The sequence below is a fragment of the Lissotriton helveticus genome, chromosome 9 (genome assembly GCF_964261635.1).
Source record: "Lissotriton helveticus chromosome 9, aLisHel1.1, whole genome shotgun sequence".
Lineage (NCBI taxonomy): Eukaryota > Metazoa > Chordata > Amphibia > Caudata > Salamandridae > Lissotriton > Lissotriton helveticus.
In genome coordinates, this window is record NC_136070.1 from 441,370,216 (window position 1) to 441,393,079 (window position 22,864).

The 22,864-nt window shown below is 42.2% G+C and overlaps 1 protein-coding gene across 4 annotated transcripts in view; it reads right to left on the minus strand.

Moving 5' to 3' along the window:
* XRCC3 (X-ray repair cross complementing 3) overlaps positions 1–22,864 on the minus strand; it is a 143,478-nt gene that overhangs the window by 52,744 nt on the left and 67,870 nt on the right. For all 4 annotated transcript variants that reach the window (XM_078660262.1, XM_078660259.1, XM_078660261.1 and 1 more), the window contains one exon: positions 501–638. In XM_078660262.1, coding sequence (XP_078516388.1) covers positions 501–638 — 138 coding nt within the window. The remainder of the gene's footprint in view (positions 1–500; positions 639–22,864) is intronic.

Here is a 22,864-nt window from a genome sequence, read left to right on the forward strand (position 1 = left end):
TATTCTGTGACGCGCTAGCCAATCAGCACGCTTTAAATACCCAGGTGGCGGGGGCGTGGCCAGATGGTAGTGGGCGTGGCCTGTGTGTCCCGGGGGATGTCGGCAACACGATCAGGAATACCGCGGCAGCGTTTCTGACTGCTGCGCGGTAGTGCCCAAGGGAGAGTGAGGTAAGTTTTTGTTTAAAATCACAAAAATATAATACAATCAAGTTTTAAAAACAGCGAGCGGCTCTCCCGGCTTCCGCCTCAGGAGGTCAAAGTATTCTGTGACGCGCTAGCCAATCAGCGCGCTTTAAATACCCAGGTGGCGGGGGGCGTGGTCAGATGGTATTAGGCGTGGCCTGTGTGTCCCGGGGGATGGCGGCAACACGATCAGGAATCCCGCCATTCAAGAGAAAGAATAACAGAAATTGTGTCTAATCCTTGGTTCCCATCGATAATCTGCTTCTCAATGCTCCTTCCAAAATATATTGGGTCTATCCCTTGAGCCGCTCTCACCTGTAAGCACTGTTGGCTTCTGCAATGCCGCAGAGACTGCGACAAGTAAGTGCTGTACATCAACATTAGATAATTTCGTCAGCCTCTGCAAATCAGGTCCAGAAAACTTCAAAATATCTTCCGCTGATTTTATTCGAGCTGGAAAAAAATTGAAATTACACTTTTTTTGCAGACATAAAAGCAAACAATGAAAGAGAAAGTGGTCTATACATGGAACAAGAGACATTCATCTCTATTGCCTTGTAATTTAACATCCATAATATATAGATTGACCTTATTATTGAGATACAGGCTTTTTCTAATTAATCTATTGTAAAAACATGTATTACATTTACAGCTATATGTAAAAGAGAGGGTTTTTTTTCTTCAAAAAAATGGAATATAAAGCAATCAAAAACAATATTCATCCACTCAACTCTATCAACAGTGTACACAGATATTCATAACAAATTCGATTTCTACGTATAACCAATCAACTAAATTTAGTTTGGGAAACTTTGCAAAGGACTGCACAATAGATTCCAGAAAGGTGTGAGCACAGGTGTGATGCACATTTGAGCGTAACAGCTGTGCACGTGGCCTGTATGCAAGTACTAATTCACAGGCGAGACCTGTATGTAGCAGGACGAGGCATTTCCATAGAGTATCGCAACAGCTGTGGGTGTACCTACACTGCTTTAATGTTACCTGTTTTTTATAACCCACATAGGAGGGAGTATCAGGAGCCTGCTCTAATTAATAAATAACGAAACTGTATTGTGATTCCCTGGACCAATCCTAAAAGCCTAAGCTCGGAAAAGTTAAGGGTATCTGGCCACATGTAAGTAGGTTTTATTTTGCAAGTTCCTAATAGTGAATTTTTGCGATTCGCTAATAGGAAATCGCAAAAACCTATGTCTGAATGTGTCCACGACACATTTAGCAATTCCTAATCGGGATGCATTTAAAAAAGAACAAGCATTGGCATAGCACTGTTCTCCTACCACTATACTCTCTGCAGATTACAGATGGAATGGTGTTCTGTGGTGAAAAGGGGTTTTGGTGCAGTGCTTAAGACAACGTTCTGCTTGCAAGTGCCCACACAAATATGTAGTTAATCAGGGCTTCTGCCTCTATGAAAGTGGTTTGCACCAGCTCCTGGAAGGTACTGGCCATAGTACACACCATTGCATTTCATTGAAATGTGGTTTACAACCCCAATTAATCACGAGCTACTGTGGAGCACAATGTATCACTTTGTGATTCGCTACGGTTTCAACAATTTAAAAAGCAGAATTGTGCAGTTCAGCTTTACATTGTTGCTTGCATTTTGACAGGTGTTTTAGATTTTGCCTCGTTTTCCATACATTAGGAATATTTAAAAAAAAAATTGACCTCCACTCTGCGTATGGTAGCAATGAAGCGTTGCTACCATACGCAGAGTGCAGGCAGACAGTCTTTTTTAGGTCTCGTAGAACCAACGCGCATGCGTTGTTCTACGAGAGTATAGTAGGCCAAACAGCTCTTGAAACCATCGCGGATTACGTTGAGTGCATGTGCACATGCACGCGCTTTTTACCATTTGCTCCCCGAGCCGCCTGCCTCCGAGAGCTTCACTTCAAAGGCATCCGCTCCCCCGCCCACCGCTTCACACTTTTTACGGCCGCCAGGTCGTGTCTCGCATTTCTCCTCCCCACAGCAATGCCAAGAGCTTTTTGTCCTTCCCTCCTCCCAGTCTTGTTTTTTCTTGTTGTTTTTCAATTAGTTTCGGCTGCGCCTGCCACGCGGCGCCAATGCTTGTTTCTTGTTATTTTTCAATTAGTTTCGGCTGCGCGTGCCGCGCGGCGCCAATGCTTGTTTTACTATTTGCCTGCGTACCTTTATGTACTAAGTGTCTGCTGTGCTCTCTATGATATGCCGTTGTTTAATTTTATGTTCATTTCACTTACTTCGAACTATGCTGTGTGAATTTTACTCATTAGTCATCGGTTCTTGTAACACCGCAGATGTAATTTGTTCCACTGTTCTGTTTTGATTGTGGCCATAAACGCTGGTCAACTCCTTAGTCCCTGTTAATAATAATAATTTTTTTTGATATCATACCCTCAATGTTGTGATGCCTAAAGATTTTGTGTAGCGTATCCTCGTTTCCTTGCCCTAACTTCTCTTTCTATCACACTCTTATTCACTTCTGGTTGCTCTACGTCTTTTTTGATGGCGCGCTCTGACTATTTAGATCACTTCCCTTGTTATCCGCTCTTTTTCACTTCCAGTCGCACCGACTTTTGATGGCGCGCTCCAGTTGTTTAAGGACTCCGCTCCGCCCCCCCTGAATACTTAGATTACTTCCCTTGCATTCCGCTCCTTCCGCAACAGGAGAGTGAGATGCATCCTGACAGTGTTCGACCGCGACCCATGGCAGTAAGCGGTTAACCTGTGCCCGCGTTTTTTACTTTTCCTTTACCCCATGTGAGCCCGTCTCATTATCCCTTCTATACTTTGCTCCTCAGGAAGCACTTTCTACGGACGTACCCGCCCGTTTTTATGGATCCCATAAACCTGGGGAGAGGACCTACCCGTCCTTCCCTTTCATTTCTATCTTCACACCGTTATCCTTTTCTAATTTCTTTTACCCATCCTAACCGGGTTGGAATTATCACCGGTCTTACGGTGAGTGCAGGCTTATATTCTTTTTGATTCCTTTTCTCACTGGTACCCGTTTCCCCCCCTTTTTTTTTTGATTCTTAGCGTTCTCTACTCATGTGGCCACTTCGTTCTTTTTCTCCCTCTCCCGGATTCTACCCCTTTTTCTTTCATCTCCATTCAGGTATTAGCGCTTAAATTATTTCCTGTTCCTGATTGTGCCATTTTCCCTCACTGCCCTAATTTAGCATTCTCTTCTGTGTTTGCTTTTACTCTGCCTCACTTTTTTGCCCTCCGTTCCTTGTCTTGTTGTTTATTTTACCTGTTACCCAGGAGGATACCTGTTTTGTTTTTTTGATCCCCTATTGTAACACATGTGTCTTAACATACATACCTTTTCTTAGTTATGACTGTAATAGTTCGGCCTCACCTTTTTCACTCCATGCAATTTGTTTTTGTTTACCCTTTTGCCTAAATTGTCGGACCATCGCATTTTGAGCAATTTTCACAGTACATGTGGCTCATTGTCGTGACAATCTCCCAGTTTTCGCTGTCTTAGGACTCCTTTGTATGTTTATTGTTGTCCAGCTCCCTTGCCCCTTCCTCAGGAGTATCTAGGTGTATTTTGATTTAAAATATACTTCTAGTGTCACATGTACATCACTTAGGCACTGCACCTTCGTCGTATAATTTTGGATTATTGATGAACAGTGTGTATGTTTTTCTTACTGTGGACCCTACATAGACATGATTTCGTCGGTCAACTCACATCACGTACCCAGGATACCTGTTCTTTGTTTTTTTGATCCCCTATTGTAACACATCACTCAGCACCACCACAGCACCACTCAGCACCACCACAGCATCACTCAGCACCACCACAGCACCACTCAGCGCCACCACAGCACCACTCAGCGCCACCACAGCACCACTCAGCGCCACCACAGCACCACTCAGCGCCACCACAGCACCACTCAGCGCCACCACAGCACCACTCAGCACCACTCAGCGCCACAACAGCACCACTCAGCGCCACAACAGCACCACTCAGCGCCACCCCAGCATCACTCAGCACCACCACAACACCACTCAGCATCACTCAGCGCCACCACAACATCACTCCGCGCCATTACAGCATCAATTTGTGCAACCATTCAACAACAACTGGTTCAAATATGTTCTCTCAATGTTTCAAGCTTTATTACAAATGTCACAAAAAGATGTTAATATTTCACTTCTGTTCTTGGATTTTCTTCACAATAAAATACACTGAACATAATCTTCACAAAAGTTATTTACAAAAGTTTAAGCTATTGCCATTATAAATTACAATCACTTTTTATTTAAGCATTAATTATTTTAAAAAATTAAAAGCCATTGTTATTTGTAATATCAATACATCTAAGTCACGTAAATACAAAACATGTTGCATTACAAATGCTATAGGTGTCACATTTGCGAAAGTTATAACTATTGGCATTGTAAATGACAAAGCTATTAATTTAGCTATTTTCAAAACCAACACATAAATAAAAACATTGTCATTTACAAGACCAATAGCTCAAACTTTCATAATGCGAGACCTATTGCATTGCAAATGCTTGTTCTCCTTCTATTGCTTTGGATTAAAATTAAGTTACTGTTGGTAGGGTTCATTTGTCACGTGATTTAACTTTTATAAGTTCGTGTAGGCAGAGATAATAACTAAGAGAGATACAGTATCTCTTATTATATGTAAGAATTCGCCTTTAAAAAACACACCCACGTAGAGTATGGCCGAAAGTGCAAGGTCGTAAACAATGGCTGGCTGAAGCAGAATCTAGTAAGGCAACAAATAAGTCTTTGGCAACAAGTTTAATTTCGCTTTTTTGTTCTTTTTTTCGAAGTACTTTAGGAAGGGGCAGCTGTTGTTTTCCTGTAACCCCCTCTTGCCCTGGGAGGTCTCCAAGGTTGGCTTTGATGGGTTTTTCTGGGCTCTGCATGAAACGTTCGGACATTTTAACAAACAGAAATGCACATGTTTGTTTATCTACCAATCCCACATACCGAGCATTCTTCGTTTCTGATTGGTGCCCTCCCCTAGGCAATGTCTTTTAAATCTTTGGAACTATGGGCATCATTGGCTTTTAAATCCCATTTCAGATGTTATTTAATCTTGTTATGTTCCTGTAACTGAATATATGGGACTTCTGAGAGCCATGCCTGTGTTTCTGCTAGTTTAACACATTCAGCTCAGCAAAGTTCATGCGAAGGTCTTCCCGGAGTGCGTTTTTTCCCTTTACTTATGCGCATTGACTACATATGATTGGAGTGGTCAGCTTTGTGTGCCGAGGTCAGACATTCCCTTTGACCTGGGGGTTAATGTACAAGCACAATGGAAGAAATGCACTGCACGATCAAAATACACATTTTACACCAATCTCTCACTTTAAACAAGCGCGGTCGTGAATGTGATCGCGCTAAGGACATGCTAATTAAAACAAGCAGCAGCTGTTTTCAAGCACACTCGTGCTTGTGGTGCCATCCGCCTTGCGGGAGCGAGCAACGCCGTTGCTCGCTCCAGCAAGGTGGATGCCGCCACAAGCACGAGTGTGTACTTGAAAATGAGAAGAGCGACGGCTAAAGGCCCTCCTATGCACCAACCACTTCAAGGTTTACATGGCCCCCCTCACAACCATCGTCAGAAACCACGAGCTCAACATAGTCTCCAATGCCGATGACACCCAGCTCATCCTCTCCCTCACCAAGGATCCGATATCACCAAGCACAAATTCCAAGAAGGGAAGAAAGCCGTCGCGACCTGGATGAGCAACAGCTTCCTGAAGCTAAACTCAGAAAAAACAGAAGTCCTCACCCCCGGCTCCACCCCCTCCTCATGGGACAACACCTGGTGGCCTCCCACCCTCAGAAACCCTCCCACCCTAATGGACCATGCACGCAACCCCTGCATCATACTCAACTCTTCACACACCACTAATCGCCAGATCAACGCCGTATACTCCACATGCTTCAACACCCTCTGTATACTTCACAAGATGTTTAAGAGGATCCCCCCCGACTCCAGGAAAACCGTCACCTACGCACTCATCACCAGCAGAGTGGACTTATCCTCGATTTCCCACAACACAACCACATCACCCAACACCTCCGCGACCTCCACTGGCTCCCCTTTGAAAGATGAATAACCTTCAAACTGCTCACATGCCTACAAAGCCCTCCACAATACCGGACCCCAATACCTCAAAGACCGAATCTCCTTCGACGCTGTCAGAAGTTGGCCTGACATATGCGGTCCACTATTCTAGTGGGCACCTTGCACCAGTCCAAACGACCCTTATTGATGGTAAGTTTAAAGACAACCTTTATAGAAAGCTATCCTAGTGGTAGCTGTGGAGAGCAGCCTTCAGGCTAAGTCTTGAAGGAATGTAAAGCAGCTTGTTTTACCAGTCTATAATCTCGTGAATGACCAAATGAAAAGATAACCACACCAGGTATATATATATATAAAATATATGTATTTATTCTAAGCACGCCCCTCTAGTTTCTTTTTGAGGCTAGAGGTAAAAGTACACAAGTTAAACTTAAATAGCAAACAGTAAATTAGCACAGTATACGTTTTTTGCCCTAGGGGCCTCAAAAACCATATACTAAGAAAGTGGTATAAGTACCGCTGTGAATATAAAGACAAGGCCTAGGGCGTGTAGAACCGCTGGGGCAACCAGGAACCACCCAGGGTAGGGACACTGGAGACCCACGGGGTCGCGTGCAGTGTCTAAACACAGCCGCGAGTCTCCATTGACTTCTATAGAGAAAGTTGCATTTAGATTTTTAAAGAATAAGGACACTTGAGAGTGGAATAGAAACAAACCCCTTCAGTCCTGGACAGTTTGAGAGTCAAGACCCACGGGAGCACCAAAGTACTTGTGTTACCTCACTCAGGGAAGCTGGGTGCATAGGTGTCTTTTCGTGTCGGGTTTCGTCGTCGTTTCCTATAGAGAGCTGCAAAGAAGTGCTGCAGGCACCAGATGAAAAGTGTCTGGATGGATCCAATTGTGGATCGGAGATCTGAAGAACCTGAAAGCAGAGGGGACAGAGTCTGGGTCACTAGCCAGTGACCAGGAAGGCGACAAGAAGATGCCAGCCGATGTCGGGTGATTTCAGGTGATGCTGGTGAAGCTTGACTCTCAAGCCACGAGGACCAGGAGGCGTCGACGGCAACCAGGAGCTGGATTTGAGCTGACCCACGTCGGATGTAGAGTGCTGCAGCGTCGGTATCCGGATTGGACCCAAGGGTGAGTAGCGCGCTTCACAAAACCTTGATTGATTGATTGATTGATTTATGGGAAGTCTGGGCTTGACTGCTTTTACTGGAGCAGGTCCAGGACTGATTTGCATAGTCTAGAGTGGCTTAGTAGGTGAAAAGCAATGGGTAGCACCCTCCCCAGCCTGGGTACATACAAATGATCACGCCACACATGGAGCTTGGTATTACACATCTTTATTCCACAGCATGTAACCGTTAACTGAACATTCTACACCATTAAGTCCATCACCCACAACCTTAAGTCACTGTTCTACGGAGTCCGTCACGAACCAAAACAGTCCAGTCATCTCTAAATTACAAGAAATACGTCTCTCCCTTTGTTAAATAAAAAGTACAAATAATACATATATACATCACAACTCTTGAATAAGTAGTTTTAGTGCTCTAATCAATCTTCCGGATGTGCTCATGTGAGGCTGCGGAGATACCAGAGAAGTCTACATGGCTGATACTGGAAACATTGACATTGGTTCAGTCGTTGAGCTCTCTGAATTCTCAGATGGGTAAGTCTCACTTCTAACAGATATAGCAAGACTCTATTCGGCTTGTCTCCGTGGGCACAAGTATATGCTGGCACTCCAGCAATTAATTCAATACAAAATCGTTCGTTTTTCAAAAAGATTTTTGGTTTTTATTTTCAATTCAAATAATGTTCTTTGATGTTAATGCACATCGTTGTAATGATTTTCCATGATCACATCACAAAACATTTTTCATATTCATTTCATTGAGTAACCTCCCAATGCATTTCGGCGCGATAGCGCCTTTATCAAGGGATCTGTAAATCAGAAATACATTTCATTAGTACTACCTTCTAATAAGCCACCCACAGTGTTTTTCTAAAAAAACAATCCTTCAAATGTAACTATTAACGTGTAATACATTTGCCCCATAAATGCTTTTCAATACAAATAGGCTAACGAATAATTCGTAACTATTGCATTTTAAATTGTTCAAAAAAACAAAATCAGAAATCACCTATGCGCCGGTTCGTGACGCGTTATTGACCTCACAATCCTAAAGACAATTGCTCTGTTAGTCTCACAGCTAAGGAGGTGGGTTTCGTGTGGTGATTATATTAGAACTCGCAAGGGCTTAAGAGAATGCGGTATGCTTAGTTGTAAAAATTCCGCCCTCCCGTTTTATGGATGCCCAGATTTAAAATCCCCAGCCCGGTTAGGTGCTAGGTGCCGCTGTTAAAACTTCCGCTTACCGCTAATCAAAGTTGGATGGTGTGCTCTGGTTACCGCTGCAATGAACTCCGTTTCCTTACGGCGGAGTTCTGGGCGGGAAACTAAATGCAAAAGTGAGGTGGACGCGCTGTGGGATACGCCTATGCGCAAAGGATGTTGGGACATGTATTCCCTAAGGAGTTAAAGGGCAAGTTACATGAATTGGAACAACCAGGTCAAAACATGATAAGCATTTCATAAATTGTATTCATAAAGTATCATGAACGGGTTATAAGTAACACAAAAGTTCCACTCTTTCATTGAGCCCCCCAGGTTTCAGTGAATGCAAACGGTAAATCCATTGATTTTCTCTTTTTAGGAGTTGCGTTTTATTGTTGATTCCTTCATGTCTCTCCACAATCTCCAAAATACATGCTCTCAGTTGAGTAATGTCATGCTTGGCTTCCATGAAATGTGTGGCCACTGTAGATTTGAGCATTTTCGTCCTTATGTTGCTTTTGTGCTCGTTTAATCTTACTTTCAACTTACGCTCTGTGTGACCTACATAGTGCTTATGGCAAGGGCAACTCAACAGGTAAATGACATTCATAGTGTCGCATGTCCCATTGACCTTTAGATCTATTTTTTCCTTGAATTCAGGAGGCAGTAACGTGTTACCTTTAGTGATGTTGGCACAATTGTGACAATTTAAACACGGTTGTGTTCCTTTATATATCGTGGTGCTTAGACTTTTGTTGGTGGGTTTAAGCAATTGTCCTATGTTTCTAGATCTTGTGTGTGCGAACAGAGGATATTCCACGAATGCTCCTTTGAAATCAGGTTCTGCCCGTAGGATTGACCAGTGCTTTCTGATGATTTTTTTAAAAGATTGGCTCGATGTGGAAAATTTACTCACACATGTAATGCGTGATTCTTTTGTAGAGGGTGTGGTGGATAGTAGTTCTTCCCTTGTTACAATCGCAACCCTACGTTTTGCTTCCTCTAGTATGGGCTTGGGGTAGCCCCTTCTTTGAAATCGTGAAAGCATTTCATTCATTTGTTCTTCAGCCTTATCTGGTCCTGAGACGACTCTCTTAACCCTCATGAGTTGCGAATAAGGCAGGTGCCTCTTTAGTGATGGCGGGTGATGGCTGTCATACCTAAGTAAGTTGTTACGATCAGTGTTTTTTCGAAACAATGCGGTGGTAAATTTGTCTCCTTGTCTAGTGATTACTACATCCAAAAAGTTAATAGTGTTTTCATTTATTTCCCAAGTGAACTGAATCCTGTCGTTGATTAAGTTGAGTTTCATTATTTCTGGTAGCAGTTGTTCCTGTGTGCCTCCCCAGGCTATGAAAATATAATCTATGAATCTCACATAGAGTTTGATGTGCTCCTTCCAAGTGATTTGACTCAAGATGTGGGTGTCATCAAAATAAGGACGAAAATGCTCAAATCTACAGTGGCCACACATTTCATGGAAGCCAAGCATGACATTACTCAACTGAGAGCATGTATTTTGGAGATTGTGGAGAGACATGAAGGAATCAACAATAAAACGCAACTCCTAAAAAGAGAAAATCAATGGATTTACCGTTTGCATTCACTGAAACCTGGGGAGTGGAACTTTTGTGTTACTTATAACCCGTTCATGATACTTTATGAATACAATTTATGAAATGCTTATCATGTTTTGACCTGGTTGTTCCAATTCATGTAACTTGCCCTTTAACTCCTTAGGGAATACATGTCCCAACATCCTTTGCGCATAGGCGTATCCCACAGCGGGTCCACCTCACTTTTGCATTTAGTTTCCCGCCCAGAACTCAGCCGTAAGGAAACGGAGTTCATTGCAGCGGTAACCAGAGCACACCATCCAACTTTGATTAGCGGTAAGCGGGAGTTTTAACAGCGGCACCTAGCACCTAACCGGGCTGGGGATTTTAAATCTGGGCATCCATAAAACGGGAGGGCGGAATTTTTACAACTAAGCATACCGCATTCTCTTAAGCCCTTGCGAGTTCTAATATAATCACCACACGAAACCCACCTCCTTAGCTGTGAGACTAACAGAGCAATTGTCTTTAGGATTGTGAGGTCAATAACGTGCCACGAACCGGCGCATAGGTGATTTCTGATTTTGTTTTTTTGAACAATTTAAAATGCAATAGTTACGAATTATTCGTTAGCCTATTTGTATTGAAAAGCATTTATGGGGCAAATGTATTACACGTTAATAGTTACATTTGAAGGATTGTTTTTTTAGAAAAACACTGTGGGTGGCTTATTAGAAGGTAGTACTAATGAAATGTATTTCTGATTTACAGATCCCTTGATAAAGGCGCTATCGCGCCGAAATGCATTGGGAGGTTACTCAATGAAATGAATATGAAAAAAATTTTGTGATGTGATCATGGAAAATCATTACAACGATGTGCATTAACATCAAAGAACATTATTTGAATTGAAAATAAAAACCAAAAATCTTTTTGAAAAACGAACGATTTTGTATTGAATTAATTGCTGGAGTGCCAGCATATACTTGTGCCCACGGAGACAAGCCGAATAGAGTCTTGCTATATCTGTTTGAATATTTCACTCCTGGGTAGGGAGTTAACCTTGGAGCACAGTGAACCAGACTACACAGGCATTACACGAGCAGTGCTCAAACTTACTTATTTTTTGGATTACTCTGCAACCTACTCATAGGTTTGAAGCACGCTGATAAACAAGATGCAATATGATGAAATAGCCCACATGACTGAAACTAGGGCAGATACATTTGCATTTGATGAGGATGCGAGTACACGCATTTATTCACTAATTGAGGAGGACACTACTGAATTCGCCACCAAAAAATCTAAAGAACAATACATCAAACAAATGCTATATTTGACAAGAAAATCGATCAACCAGCGTCTACACGCAAGCACAATGATTAAGTATCATAAAGCTCTACGGATTCCGAGAGGACTCAGGATCCCTCTGAAACCATCTCTATGTAAAAACAGTAAACCATTTTTTGAAAAATGGTATGCTATATTAAACAAATGCAGTTTAGACTTAATTTTACTGATTATAGAGGAACTATCTAAGATTCTTGAAGAATTAAGCACGGAAATCAACTCAGTGAAAGAGGAATTGGGCAAACTTATGACTGCGGAAGAAATTGATAAAACATTGGAGGATATCAAACAACAATTAGCCAAACATGCAGAAGAAGTTAATGAACGTAAGATTAGAAAGTATCGAAGAGATACTTTGGACTACAAGTTGGATGAAGTTTACTCATGGGCAGAGGTGTACGCTAAAAGACGTCAAACGAAAGGTTATACCTCACAAATGGACACTTCCTCCACAGGGAGTGAAACATCGGAACAGAGTAAAACATGCACAAAGGAGACCCCGACGACATCAACAGAGAAGCCTTTTTTAGAAGTAGGCCAAGATATAAGGGAAGAACCAGGAGGAGCAACAGGAACAGGAAAAGAGAAAGGCCCACCCGCGACGAAACCAACAAACCGGAGGAGGAAATAATAATAAGACAATTTGATGAAGAAAACCTGGTCATCAATATATCAGACAAACCCTTAAGTAGGAATGCGATAAAAACATTACAAAGAGGAACCTCATATATACCGACTACAAAAACTGATGTCTTGGAACTTGAAGTTAGCTTATTCAAATTAACGAGAAAACTGCGTCTAAGGAACTTTTTTGATAACGTCATTACTGACAAACAAAATGTCACTCAAGATCAAGATCAACTCAAAGGATTGAAACCTAAAAGCACATATATGGCCCCGATCAGCCATAAAGCTATAGATCTATTTGAGACTTTATGTAAACAAGATATCCAAAAATCACAAGTCAGTCACAGAAAACAACATATGAACATACCATTGAGTGAAATTAACATCATTAAAAACATTAGTCAAGATGAAACTGTGATTTGTCAAAAAGCGGACAAAGGGGGTGCCCTTGTGATCTTAGACCGTACATACTACGAGTCTCAAATCAATGAACATCTTGCTGATACCGACCTATACATGAGATTGCAACAAAATCCAACAAAGGAAATCCAGGAAGTATTGTCACAGATTTTGATCAAGGCCACAGAGAATGGAACCATTGTTGAAAGAACTAAACAATTCTTGACCCAAAATGAACCACGCAGCCCGTCGTTCTATATGATTCCCAAAGTACATAAAGACTTGATGAAGCCTCCATGTAGACCCATTGTGTCTACCTGTAACAGCATCCATGAACCGATCGGTAAGTTCTTGGATAGATACCTACAACCTTTTGCCAAGGAAGCTCAATCTTATATAAAAGACACTACTGACTTTTTGAATAAATTATCCAGGATTGTGATGAAGGAAGATGAACTAATAACTTTGGCAACCATCGACGTGAGGGCTCTTTATACGTCAATTCCCCACCAATCAGGCATGGAAGCAGTGGAAAAAGTTCTTTTAAATAGCAATCATGATGACCAGATGAAAGTTTTTATTATGGAACTTTTGCATTTCACCTTAATGCACAGTTATTTCAAGTATGGCCAGGAATGGTACACACAGATGAGTGGAACATCTATGGGAAATGCGGCTGCTCCCACATATGCTAATATCTTCATGAGAGATTTTGAGGACACCCACATCTTGAGTCAAATCCCTTGGAAGGAGCACATCAAACTCTATGTGAGATTCATAGATGATATTTTCATAGCCTGGGGAGGCACACAGGAACAACTGCTACCAGAAATAATGAAACTCAACTTAATCAACGACAGGATTCAGTTCACTTGGGAAATAAATGAAAACACTAACTTTTTGGATGTAGTAATCACTAGACAAGGAGACAAATTTACCACCGCATTGTTTCGAAAAAACACTGATCGTAACAACTTACTTAGGTATGACAGCCATCACCCGCCATCACTAAAGAGGCACCTGCCTTATTCGCAACTCATGAGGGTTAAGAGAGTCGTCTCAGAACCAGATAAGGCTGAAGAACAAATGAATGAAATGGTTTCACGATTTCAAAGAAGGGGCTACCCCAAGCCCATACTAGAGGAAGCAAAACGTAGGGTTGCGAATGTAACAAGGGAAGAACTACTATCCACCACACCCTCTACAAAAGAATCACGCATTACATGTGTGAGTAAATTTTCCACATCGAGCCAATCTTTTAAAAAATCATCAGAAAGCACTGGTCAATCCTACGGGCAGAACCTGATTTCAAAGGAGCATTCGTGGAATATCCTCTGTTCGCACACACAAGATCTAGAAACATAGGACAATTGCTTAAACCCACCAACAAAAGTCTAAGCACCACGATATATAAGGGAACACAACCGTGTTTAAATTGTCACAATTGTGCCAACATCACTAAAGGTAACACGTTACTGCCTCCTGAATTCAAGGAAAAAATAGATCTAAAGGTCAATGGGACATGCGACACTATGAATGTCATTTACCTGTTGAGTTGCCCTTGCCATAAGCACTATGTAGGTCACACAGAGCGTAAGTTGAAAGTAAGATTAAACGAGCACAAAAGCAACATAAGGACGAAAATGCTCAAATCTACAGTGGCCACACATTTCATGGAAGCCAAGCATGACATTACTCAACTGAGAGCATGTATTTTGGAGATTGTGGAGAGACATGAAGGAATCAACAATAAAACGCAACTCCTAAAAAGAGAAAATCAATGGATTTACCGTTTGCATTCACTGAAACCTGGGGGGCTCAATGAAAGAGTGGAACTTTTGTGTTACTTATAACCCGTTCATGATACTTTATGAATACAATTTATGAAATGCTTATCATGTTTTGACCTGGTTGTTCCAATTCATGTAACTTGCCCTTTAACTCCTTAGGGAATACATGTCCCAACATCCTTTGCGCATAGGCGTATCCCACAGCGCGTCCACCTCACTTTTGCATTTAGTTTCCCGCCCAGAACTCCGCCGTAAGGAAACGGAGTTCATTGCAGCGGTAACCAGAGCACACCATCCAACTTTGATTAGCGGTAAGCGGGAGTTTTAACAGCGGCACCTAGCACCTAACCGGGCTGGGGATTTTAAATCTGGGCATCCATAAAACGGGAGGGCGGAATTTTTACAACTAAGCATACCGCATTCTCTTAAGACCTTGCGAGTTCTAATATAATCACCACACGAAACCCACCTCCTTAGCTGTGAGACTAACAGAGCAATTGTCTTTAGGATTGTGAGGTCAATAACGCGTCACGAACCGGCGCATAGGTGATTTCTGATTTTGTTTTTTTGAACAATTTAAAATGCAATAGTTACGAATTATTCGTTAGCCTATTTGTATTGAAAAGCATTTATGGGGCAAATGTATTACACGTTAATAGTTACATTTGAAGGATTGTTTTTTTAGAAAAACACTGTGGGTGGCTTATTAGAAGGTAGTACTAATGAAATGTATTTCTGATTTACAGATCCCTTGATAAAGGCGCTATCGCGCCGAAATGCATTGGGAGGTTACTCAATGAAATGAATATGAAAAAATTTTTGTGATGTGATCATGGAAAATCATTACAACGATGTGCATTAACATCAAAGAACATTATTTGAATTGAAAATAAAAACCAAAAATCTTTTTGAAAAACGAACGATTTTGTATTGAATTAATTGCTGGAGTGCCAGCATATACTTGTGCCCACGGAGACAAGCCGAATAGAGTCTTGCTATATCTGTTTGAATATTTCACTCCTGGGTAGGGAGTTAACCTTGGAGCACAGTGAACCAGACTACACAGGCATTACACGAGCAGTGCTCAAACTTACTTATTTTTTGGATTAAGTCTCACTTCTGCCATCAGAAGTTGGCGAATGTCGAGGCATGGGCTTGAAATGTTAAGAATCTCGCATAATGGACTTTCCAGGACAGTGAGCAGCCCCTGTGTGTCCTTTACTAGTCACAATCCTCAGTTGGTCAATATCAAAAGTAGCATTAGACTTGCGTTTCCATTTCTGATGGACAATAACTTGGTCATCTCTTTGACACACAGTGCTCAGAGCGCAAAGGCGTCAGTCCGTATAGGTCTCCATTTTGCATTTGTGGGACAAATCAGTGGTGCGAAGTTTATCAATGTCAATAGATCTTTCAGTGGTCCATGGTGGCAGTTTGGTTCCTATGGCTCTCCCAAACATTAAGGTGACTGGACTTTTACTTGTGGTAGAATGAGGAGGTTCCCTGCATGCATTAAGCGTAGACTAATGAACTGATTTGAGTTCAAGCTTTTCCAGTGCAGTGCACTGAACAGTCTTCTTGAGGGTGCGCATAAATCTCTTGACAACACCATTTGTTTGTGGCCAGAGAGGAGTGCTTTTCTGATACTTGACATTTAGATGAGTGAGGAAATCTGTAAATTCTCAAATATTGAAAAGGGGGACATTGTCAGGTTTCAAAATCGAAGGAACACCCAATGTTGCAAAAATACTTTCTGAACTCTTAATGACTCCGTCATGAGTAGTTAACGACAGATCTTTCACAGGGGGAAATATTCATCAACAATTACTAGTAGATGGTGTACATTTTCAAGGGGTCCAAAGAATTCAATTGCAATAGTCTCCCATGCATGCTTTGGAAGATCAGACATGTTTAACGGATGCTGGGTTGTTTTAGATGACAAGCAATTGCACAAATAAGCTCTTCAATTTTTTTTCAACTCTTTCATCAAGACGAGGGAACCACACTCTGTCCCGTAGAGCTTGTTTAGTAGCAAACAACTCCAAGATGTCCCTCATGAGCCAGTTCAATAACATTGTCTCAGACTTTAGGCATGGCAAATCTTGACCCTCTTAAGATGATGCCTTCTGGGGTAACTGAAAGTTCTTCCTGCACATTTATGAATTTCTGGTATTCAAGGTCATCATGAAGAGGTCGGTAAGGAGGGGCATACCGGGGCGTTTTTGCAAACTTTTTTACAAACCCGCAAACAAGTGAGGAGATAGCATGACTGTATTGAAAGACATTGTGCGCCTCGGGACATTTTAGAATTTGAAAATAAAAGCAGGCGAAGGGGTGGCCACGGAACGCTAAACATTAGCTGAGGCAGGGCGAGCAGGTATATGCGCACATCAGCAATTATAAGCGCGACAAACAACCGGGATGAGTAGGACTGCAGGGAGATGTGAAACCTAAACACTCAATTTGGGGGGAAAATCGGCAATGATTGTGCTTTATTTCCCCTTCACAGACTGACTGAATGCAGTGACTGTAAGGAGCCCTCGAACAATCTACAGGGGATATATCAGTTTCTTCTACGGGGGTGCTGGTATGCCAATGAATGGCAACTACCTGGTAATTAGCCCAGATGGGTTCACTTTGACTTCCCACAGATCCCGCTCTCTTTCATCACCTTGTTTAACCTGATGTATGTCTGACATATATGTTGATCCAGTGTGGTATGTTGTGTTTCTGCAGGTACAATAAACGGAGAAACGAGGTGCAGTGAGGACGCTGACCATAAACCCTGATGAAATTGCTAGCAAAGTGTGTAAGGCAATGAAACATGTTGGTTTTAATTGAGCAGGCGCTCAGCAAAGAATAAAATAGAACAGCCAGTGTTGCCGAGCTCATTTTTAAATTAGGGAATACCGTATTTCTAAATTAGATTTTGGTATCCCTGTAGGGTCACTTATAGAATACACAATACACTTTTTGGTTTTTTCTTATTCTTGCACTATCCATTCTTTAGTTCTCATAGTAGGCAGATGCTGATGATAAGAACCTGAGGATGCAGGCGAGTACCAGCTTGTAAACCTCCCTTGGTGTTACACCCGTGAGGCTCTGGATACTTTTCCTCACCTTTTTCCTTTTCTTCCTCCTTTTCTGATGTCTTGTGTGCACTGATGAGAGGGGGACCGGCAGTCACAATACCACACTTTTTAAATTAATGTAGTGATCTAGGACACAATGAGGCAGTTGTGAAAATAAAATCCACTGCGGTGACACTCTAAGAAGGGTATCCTTGTTGAGAGATATATGGTGGTTTAACCTCCACACATATAGTAGGAACAGGTTTGGTGTTGAATTGCACACGTGAGAAGCAGTCAGCAGGGTTTTGATCTTTTCCTGGAAGATGCACAATCGTATAATCACACTCCTGCAATCGCAACCCTCGCCTCCCAATGCGAGGAGGAATCTTGGCTTTAGGAATGCTGAAAATGGTGAGCAATGCTTGGTGGACCATGACAACTGTGAAATGCTTTCCATAAAGGACCACTTAATGATGCTCACAAGCCCACACCACAGCTAGGCTTTCTTTTTCAGGTTGTGAATAGGCACGTTCTGTCAATGACAAACTCTGGCTAGCATAAGCGATAATTCTCTTGGGGCATTGTGCCTAGTGTGCTGCGCAAGGATGGCACCCAACCCTATTGGGCTTGCATTGACAACCTCCATATGCAATTTCGGATCAAAGTATGCCATTTCAGTGCTGTTCTCAACTGCATGCTTGATTTTCTTGAAGCTTTGTTCACATTCACATGACTTCTGAAATGTAACATTTTGTTTCGTTAAGTCTCTCAATGGGGCACATATATACCTGGAACAGTAACTGGCCATAACAAGGAAAGATCACAGCATAGTTACACCTTGTGGGGGAGAAGTGGATGACAAGGCTTGTACTTTATTTGGCTACAGAGCCTTTCCCCCTTCAGAAAAGATATGACCAAAAAACTTGAGTTTGGTTTTATGAAACTCACACTTTGGCACAGTTATAGTGAGACTTGTGTTAGAGCTTTATCATGTTCCTTTCGTGTGGCCCAAAAAATTAAAATATCATCATTTACTTCAAAGCATTTGTGACTGGCTGTATTATGCGACAAATGGCATCCTTAAAGAGTACTGTTGCCGATGATATTCCGAAACGCCAGTGGTTAGTTCGTAGCGGCTGGATTAGGATACATGGTGGGTGGGGTCGGAGGATCATGGAAATGGGTAGCAAAGGAGTTACTTCTCGCTATGATGCTCAAGTTGGAGAAGGTGACATTTTAGAACTGTTTTGAATGCCGAAAGAGAGATGACTATCCTCAGTTCATCTAAAAGTAAGTTCCAGTGTAGGCACCTAGGAGGCTGAAAGGCTGGAATCCAAAAAACACACACTGGAGCTTGAGGCCTGTAATATGCAGGGACAGGTTTCTGGCAGGAGTGTGGTGGAAAGCATGTTGGTGGTATATGTAGAGGAAGGTACAATAATGGCCTTGAAGATTAGGGCCAGGCGTTTGTACAGCCTCTTATTCTTGACATTTTAGCCACATGGCCTGGTGTTAGTATCTGAAGATAGGTTTAAGTGTAGAGATGCTGTGCACTGTAAAATGACCTGGTCTAGCACAGGACGATATACTAGGGGAGGCAGATGGCAATCTCTTACAATAATTAACTTTGCTAAGTACTATAGCACTGGTCGTTTCTTCAGCACCTGGTTCCCTGCTGCTGCATCTGTAATGGGTTTGATGATTTACTGGTGCTTAACGTAATGCAGGCAAAACTAGCGGAAGTTGCCGGCATGAGTACGTCAGAGAGAGCATTAATGAATGAAAAGCCATACAACAAGGGATTTCGGTGAGGTAGTCTGAGATACTGCACTGGACAGGATGGGAAATTACAGAAAAGAGAAACAGACTTAAGTGTCATCAGCAAAGAGGCAGAAGATGAAGCTGAGATGTTATCTTGTATGGAGGAAGCTTAACAGTCTGGCCTTCATTACAAGTGACCCCTAAAATGGCCATATTTTTCCCAACCCTGGAATACCGGTAACTGTGGGGTGAGGAAAATCTGGCCCATTACGATTTGTACCCTAAGAGTTCTCTGAGAAATTGGTAGCTCTGGGTCCTATTCCCCCGGTAGTACCATATTTTTCCATAGACTTTCGCGCAGAGATTTCAGCTGTTTCAGCAGGTGTTCAACGTAGTCTTTTATATCTATATAAACCAATACGAGTCGAAAAGGTAGTAATGTACCTGCAGTTTTCCAGTTCGAGTTGGAGATACCCTTTGCTCAAGGAGGGAAAAGAATTTAGCTCCATTCAGCTGCGTAATCATGTCAGCAATGTGCGAACTTGGAGGCTGTTCTCTTTCAATCGCCTTGTTCGACCAGCACATATCAACACAAATGCACACAGCTCCTCCACTATCCTTCTTCGGCACTACCACTATGGGTGAGACCCATGGCATCGGACCAGAGGATCCCTGAATTATGTTGTGCTTTAATAGTGTCTTACAGGTTTTGTAAGGCAGCTAAAATATATCATTCTACATCTCAGGTGTTAAATCTGAAGTTGCCATTCACTGTTTTGACTTTTATTACTCTAGTATCTCCACAAATAATACTGTAAATAATTACAGGAGCAGTCATGAGAAATTGAGATCAATTTAGAGTAGGTGCAGAACATTAATGGGGATTTATAGTACATTAAAGGCACACTAACACATAAACTATGTATATATGTTTTCTTCACAGCCAGTGGCCAGGACCAGAGAGGCAGCAGGATTCTAGATAATCTGGAATCTATTGAGCGTGCCTCTATTAATATTAAGGTATAGGGCATTTCAATAGTCAATGTGCGATGTAATAAGTGCAATGAACACAGCAGCTCTAAGGTTGGCAGGGATGAAAGGAAATACTTTCCTTAAGAGTTTGATGGTATAGAAACAGGAGCTCACAATCCATTTCGCCTAAATGTCAAAGGAAAGGGAGGTATCAAAGACCACACCTAAGTTTTTAGCCTTAGTAACAGGATTAAGTATTGGTCGGTATTCAATTTCAGCCAATTCTCATTCATCCAGTTGTTAATGTCCATCATACATCTTTAAGCCTTTCTGCCACCACTGAAATATCGTTGGCAATTGACAGAACCATTTGCATATCATCCGCATAAGATAATACTTGGAAAATGAAGGATCTAAACAATTTAGCCAAGGGGGCAATATAAAGATTAAACAAAGTTGGGCTAAGAGAGGAGCCTAGTGGCGCCCCACACAGTAGCTGGAAGGAATCAGCCCTAAAGTTCCCACAACTCACGGTGTGAGATCTTTTGTTGAAAAAGGACTCCATCAGGGTAGAGTGGTTCCCTCAGATAAGCCTGGCCTAGTCAATGTACAAGGCAGGAGGGGGACACTATATTGAACGCCGCTGAAAGGTCTAATAGCATCACAATTGCAGCTCCTCCCTGGTCAACCTGATGACAAATAGGGTCAGTGGCAGCAGGAACAGCATACTTTGTGTGATGACTTCGAAGAAACACAGTTTATAAGGGATCAAAATTATTTTGGGACTCTGTAGATGCTACCAACTCTTGATTCAGGTATTTTCCAACATCGTGGATGTCGGAGGAAGGAGAGATATCGGGCGAAGATGATTCAAGTTTTCAGGGTCCCTGGTAGGCTTTATTTGGAGGAATGAAGGAAGATGCCTGTTAAAAGGATACAATTGTAAACTTTTTTGAGGAAAAAACAATCGGATCCGAAGCGAACGGCAAGATGCGAGGTGGACATGGGTCATCCGGAGAACAGGAATTCAAATGAATAAGAAACTGTTTAACTTGGGTACAAGAAACCGGGGTAAAGACGGACAAAAGTTACAGAGGGGGTGCTGTTGGGGACCTCCTTGTCTTTATCTGAGGGGAGAGGGGCGATCATCATCAAGATCAAAACAAGCAACAATCTTCAAATTGTTGTTTCTAAAGTGAGCTGCCACACTGTTAGAGAAACCCTGGGAACTTTCGAAGGCTTACTAGGAAGGTAGAATGGAGAGATTTTTAACCACCTTGACGAGTTCTTGAGGGGCTTTTGTGGCCAACTTGATTTTTGAGGTGAAATATGGGGACTTTGATAGTATGTTTATAACTGCATAAGTTCTTTATGTTTCTCTCTTTCTTAGTAGGAAGAAGTAATGCGCCACCTCCCTTCCTGCCTCCCGACCCACGTGTGGAAATCCTCTGCAGTATATTCAAGAGAACTGTTGTACCTTTCTAAGGATTAACACATTGCAACATCTACATTTTCAGCAGAAATCTTATTCCACCTCCTCAGCGTGGTAATTTTACTCTGTGACTAGCTACTCACCTTTTGTATAGTGAATGTAAAAAGTACTGCACTATGGTCAGTCCAGCAGAGGGGAAGAGAATCTCCCAAAGTCAGAGCCCCATGATTAACAAAAATACCATTCAAAGTATGTTCTGCACTATGAGTAGGTGTATTCACAATTTGGCTGAATCCAAAATCCTTCAGAAATTCCAGAAACCTGGTGGACTCCATACAGCCATTATCCTCCAGGTAAAAATTTAAATCCCCAACAACAGTAACATTAGGGCTGGCTATATAGGGTTAAAATGCTAGACAACACAAAAAGATGATGGAAGAAATGTTGAACATTGTCAAACATTCACCCCCAGTCACAGAACTGGGGTTAATCCATCGTTATTTTGCTCGCCATGTCATTCCAGTTTGGACCCAGCCATATGCAAATCAGTATTGAGAACAGTCCAGCCCAAACTTCCAGGCCAGGTCAAATGGTAGACTCCATTCCTCAATTAATTTAGAGCAGTAAACCAGAAGCCCTGGGAAAATAGAGTTAGTGTTGACTTTAACTCTGAAGTGTGCCATCTCAAAGAAATCAGAGGAGACCGGGTATACCGGCTCGAGATTACAATTAAAATAATCTTAGAAAATCATGGCCAGCCTTTCTCCACTATGGCAGGGTCTATCTAATACAGCAACAGCATAACCTGGGGGAACAGCAGCTACAAGTTTTTGGCCGGAGTCATCTTTGGCCCGGGTCTCTGTGATAAATAAGCAATCCAAGCTTTATCATGGACCGGATATTAATCAAGGCACATCAAGTCTCTTTAGAACTAGTGACCACCCAACCCAGGCCACAGTCAATTAAAATTGGCAGTAGGAGATCCTACATCCATCATAGATGCCAAGTGTCAGTTGCAATGGGAGCCGTGTCCCATAGGTGTACACCCTGGGTTGTAAATATCAAAGGAATTAGGAGCGATTTTCCTGCTTACTGGGAGTCTGGAGGCTTCCTTGAAGAGTTGGAGGTTCTCAAAAACTCATGAGTCAGACCTGCCGGGGTAGGCAAGAAACAGGAGGACGTCATCAGCATATAATACTATCCAGTATACAAGTGTTCCACTCCATCTCCAGCCACGGGGCTGTGTGGAGCATCACACGGATTATACGAGCCAAGGGTTCAATGGCGA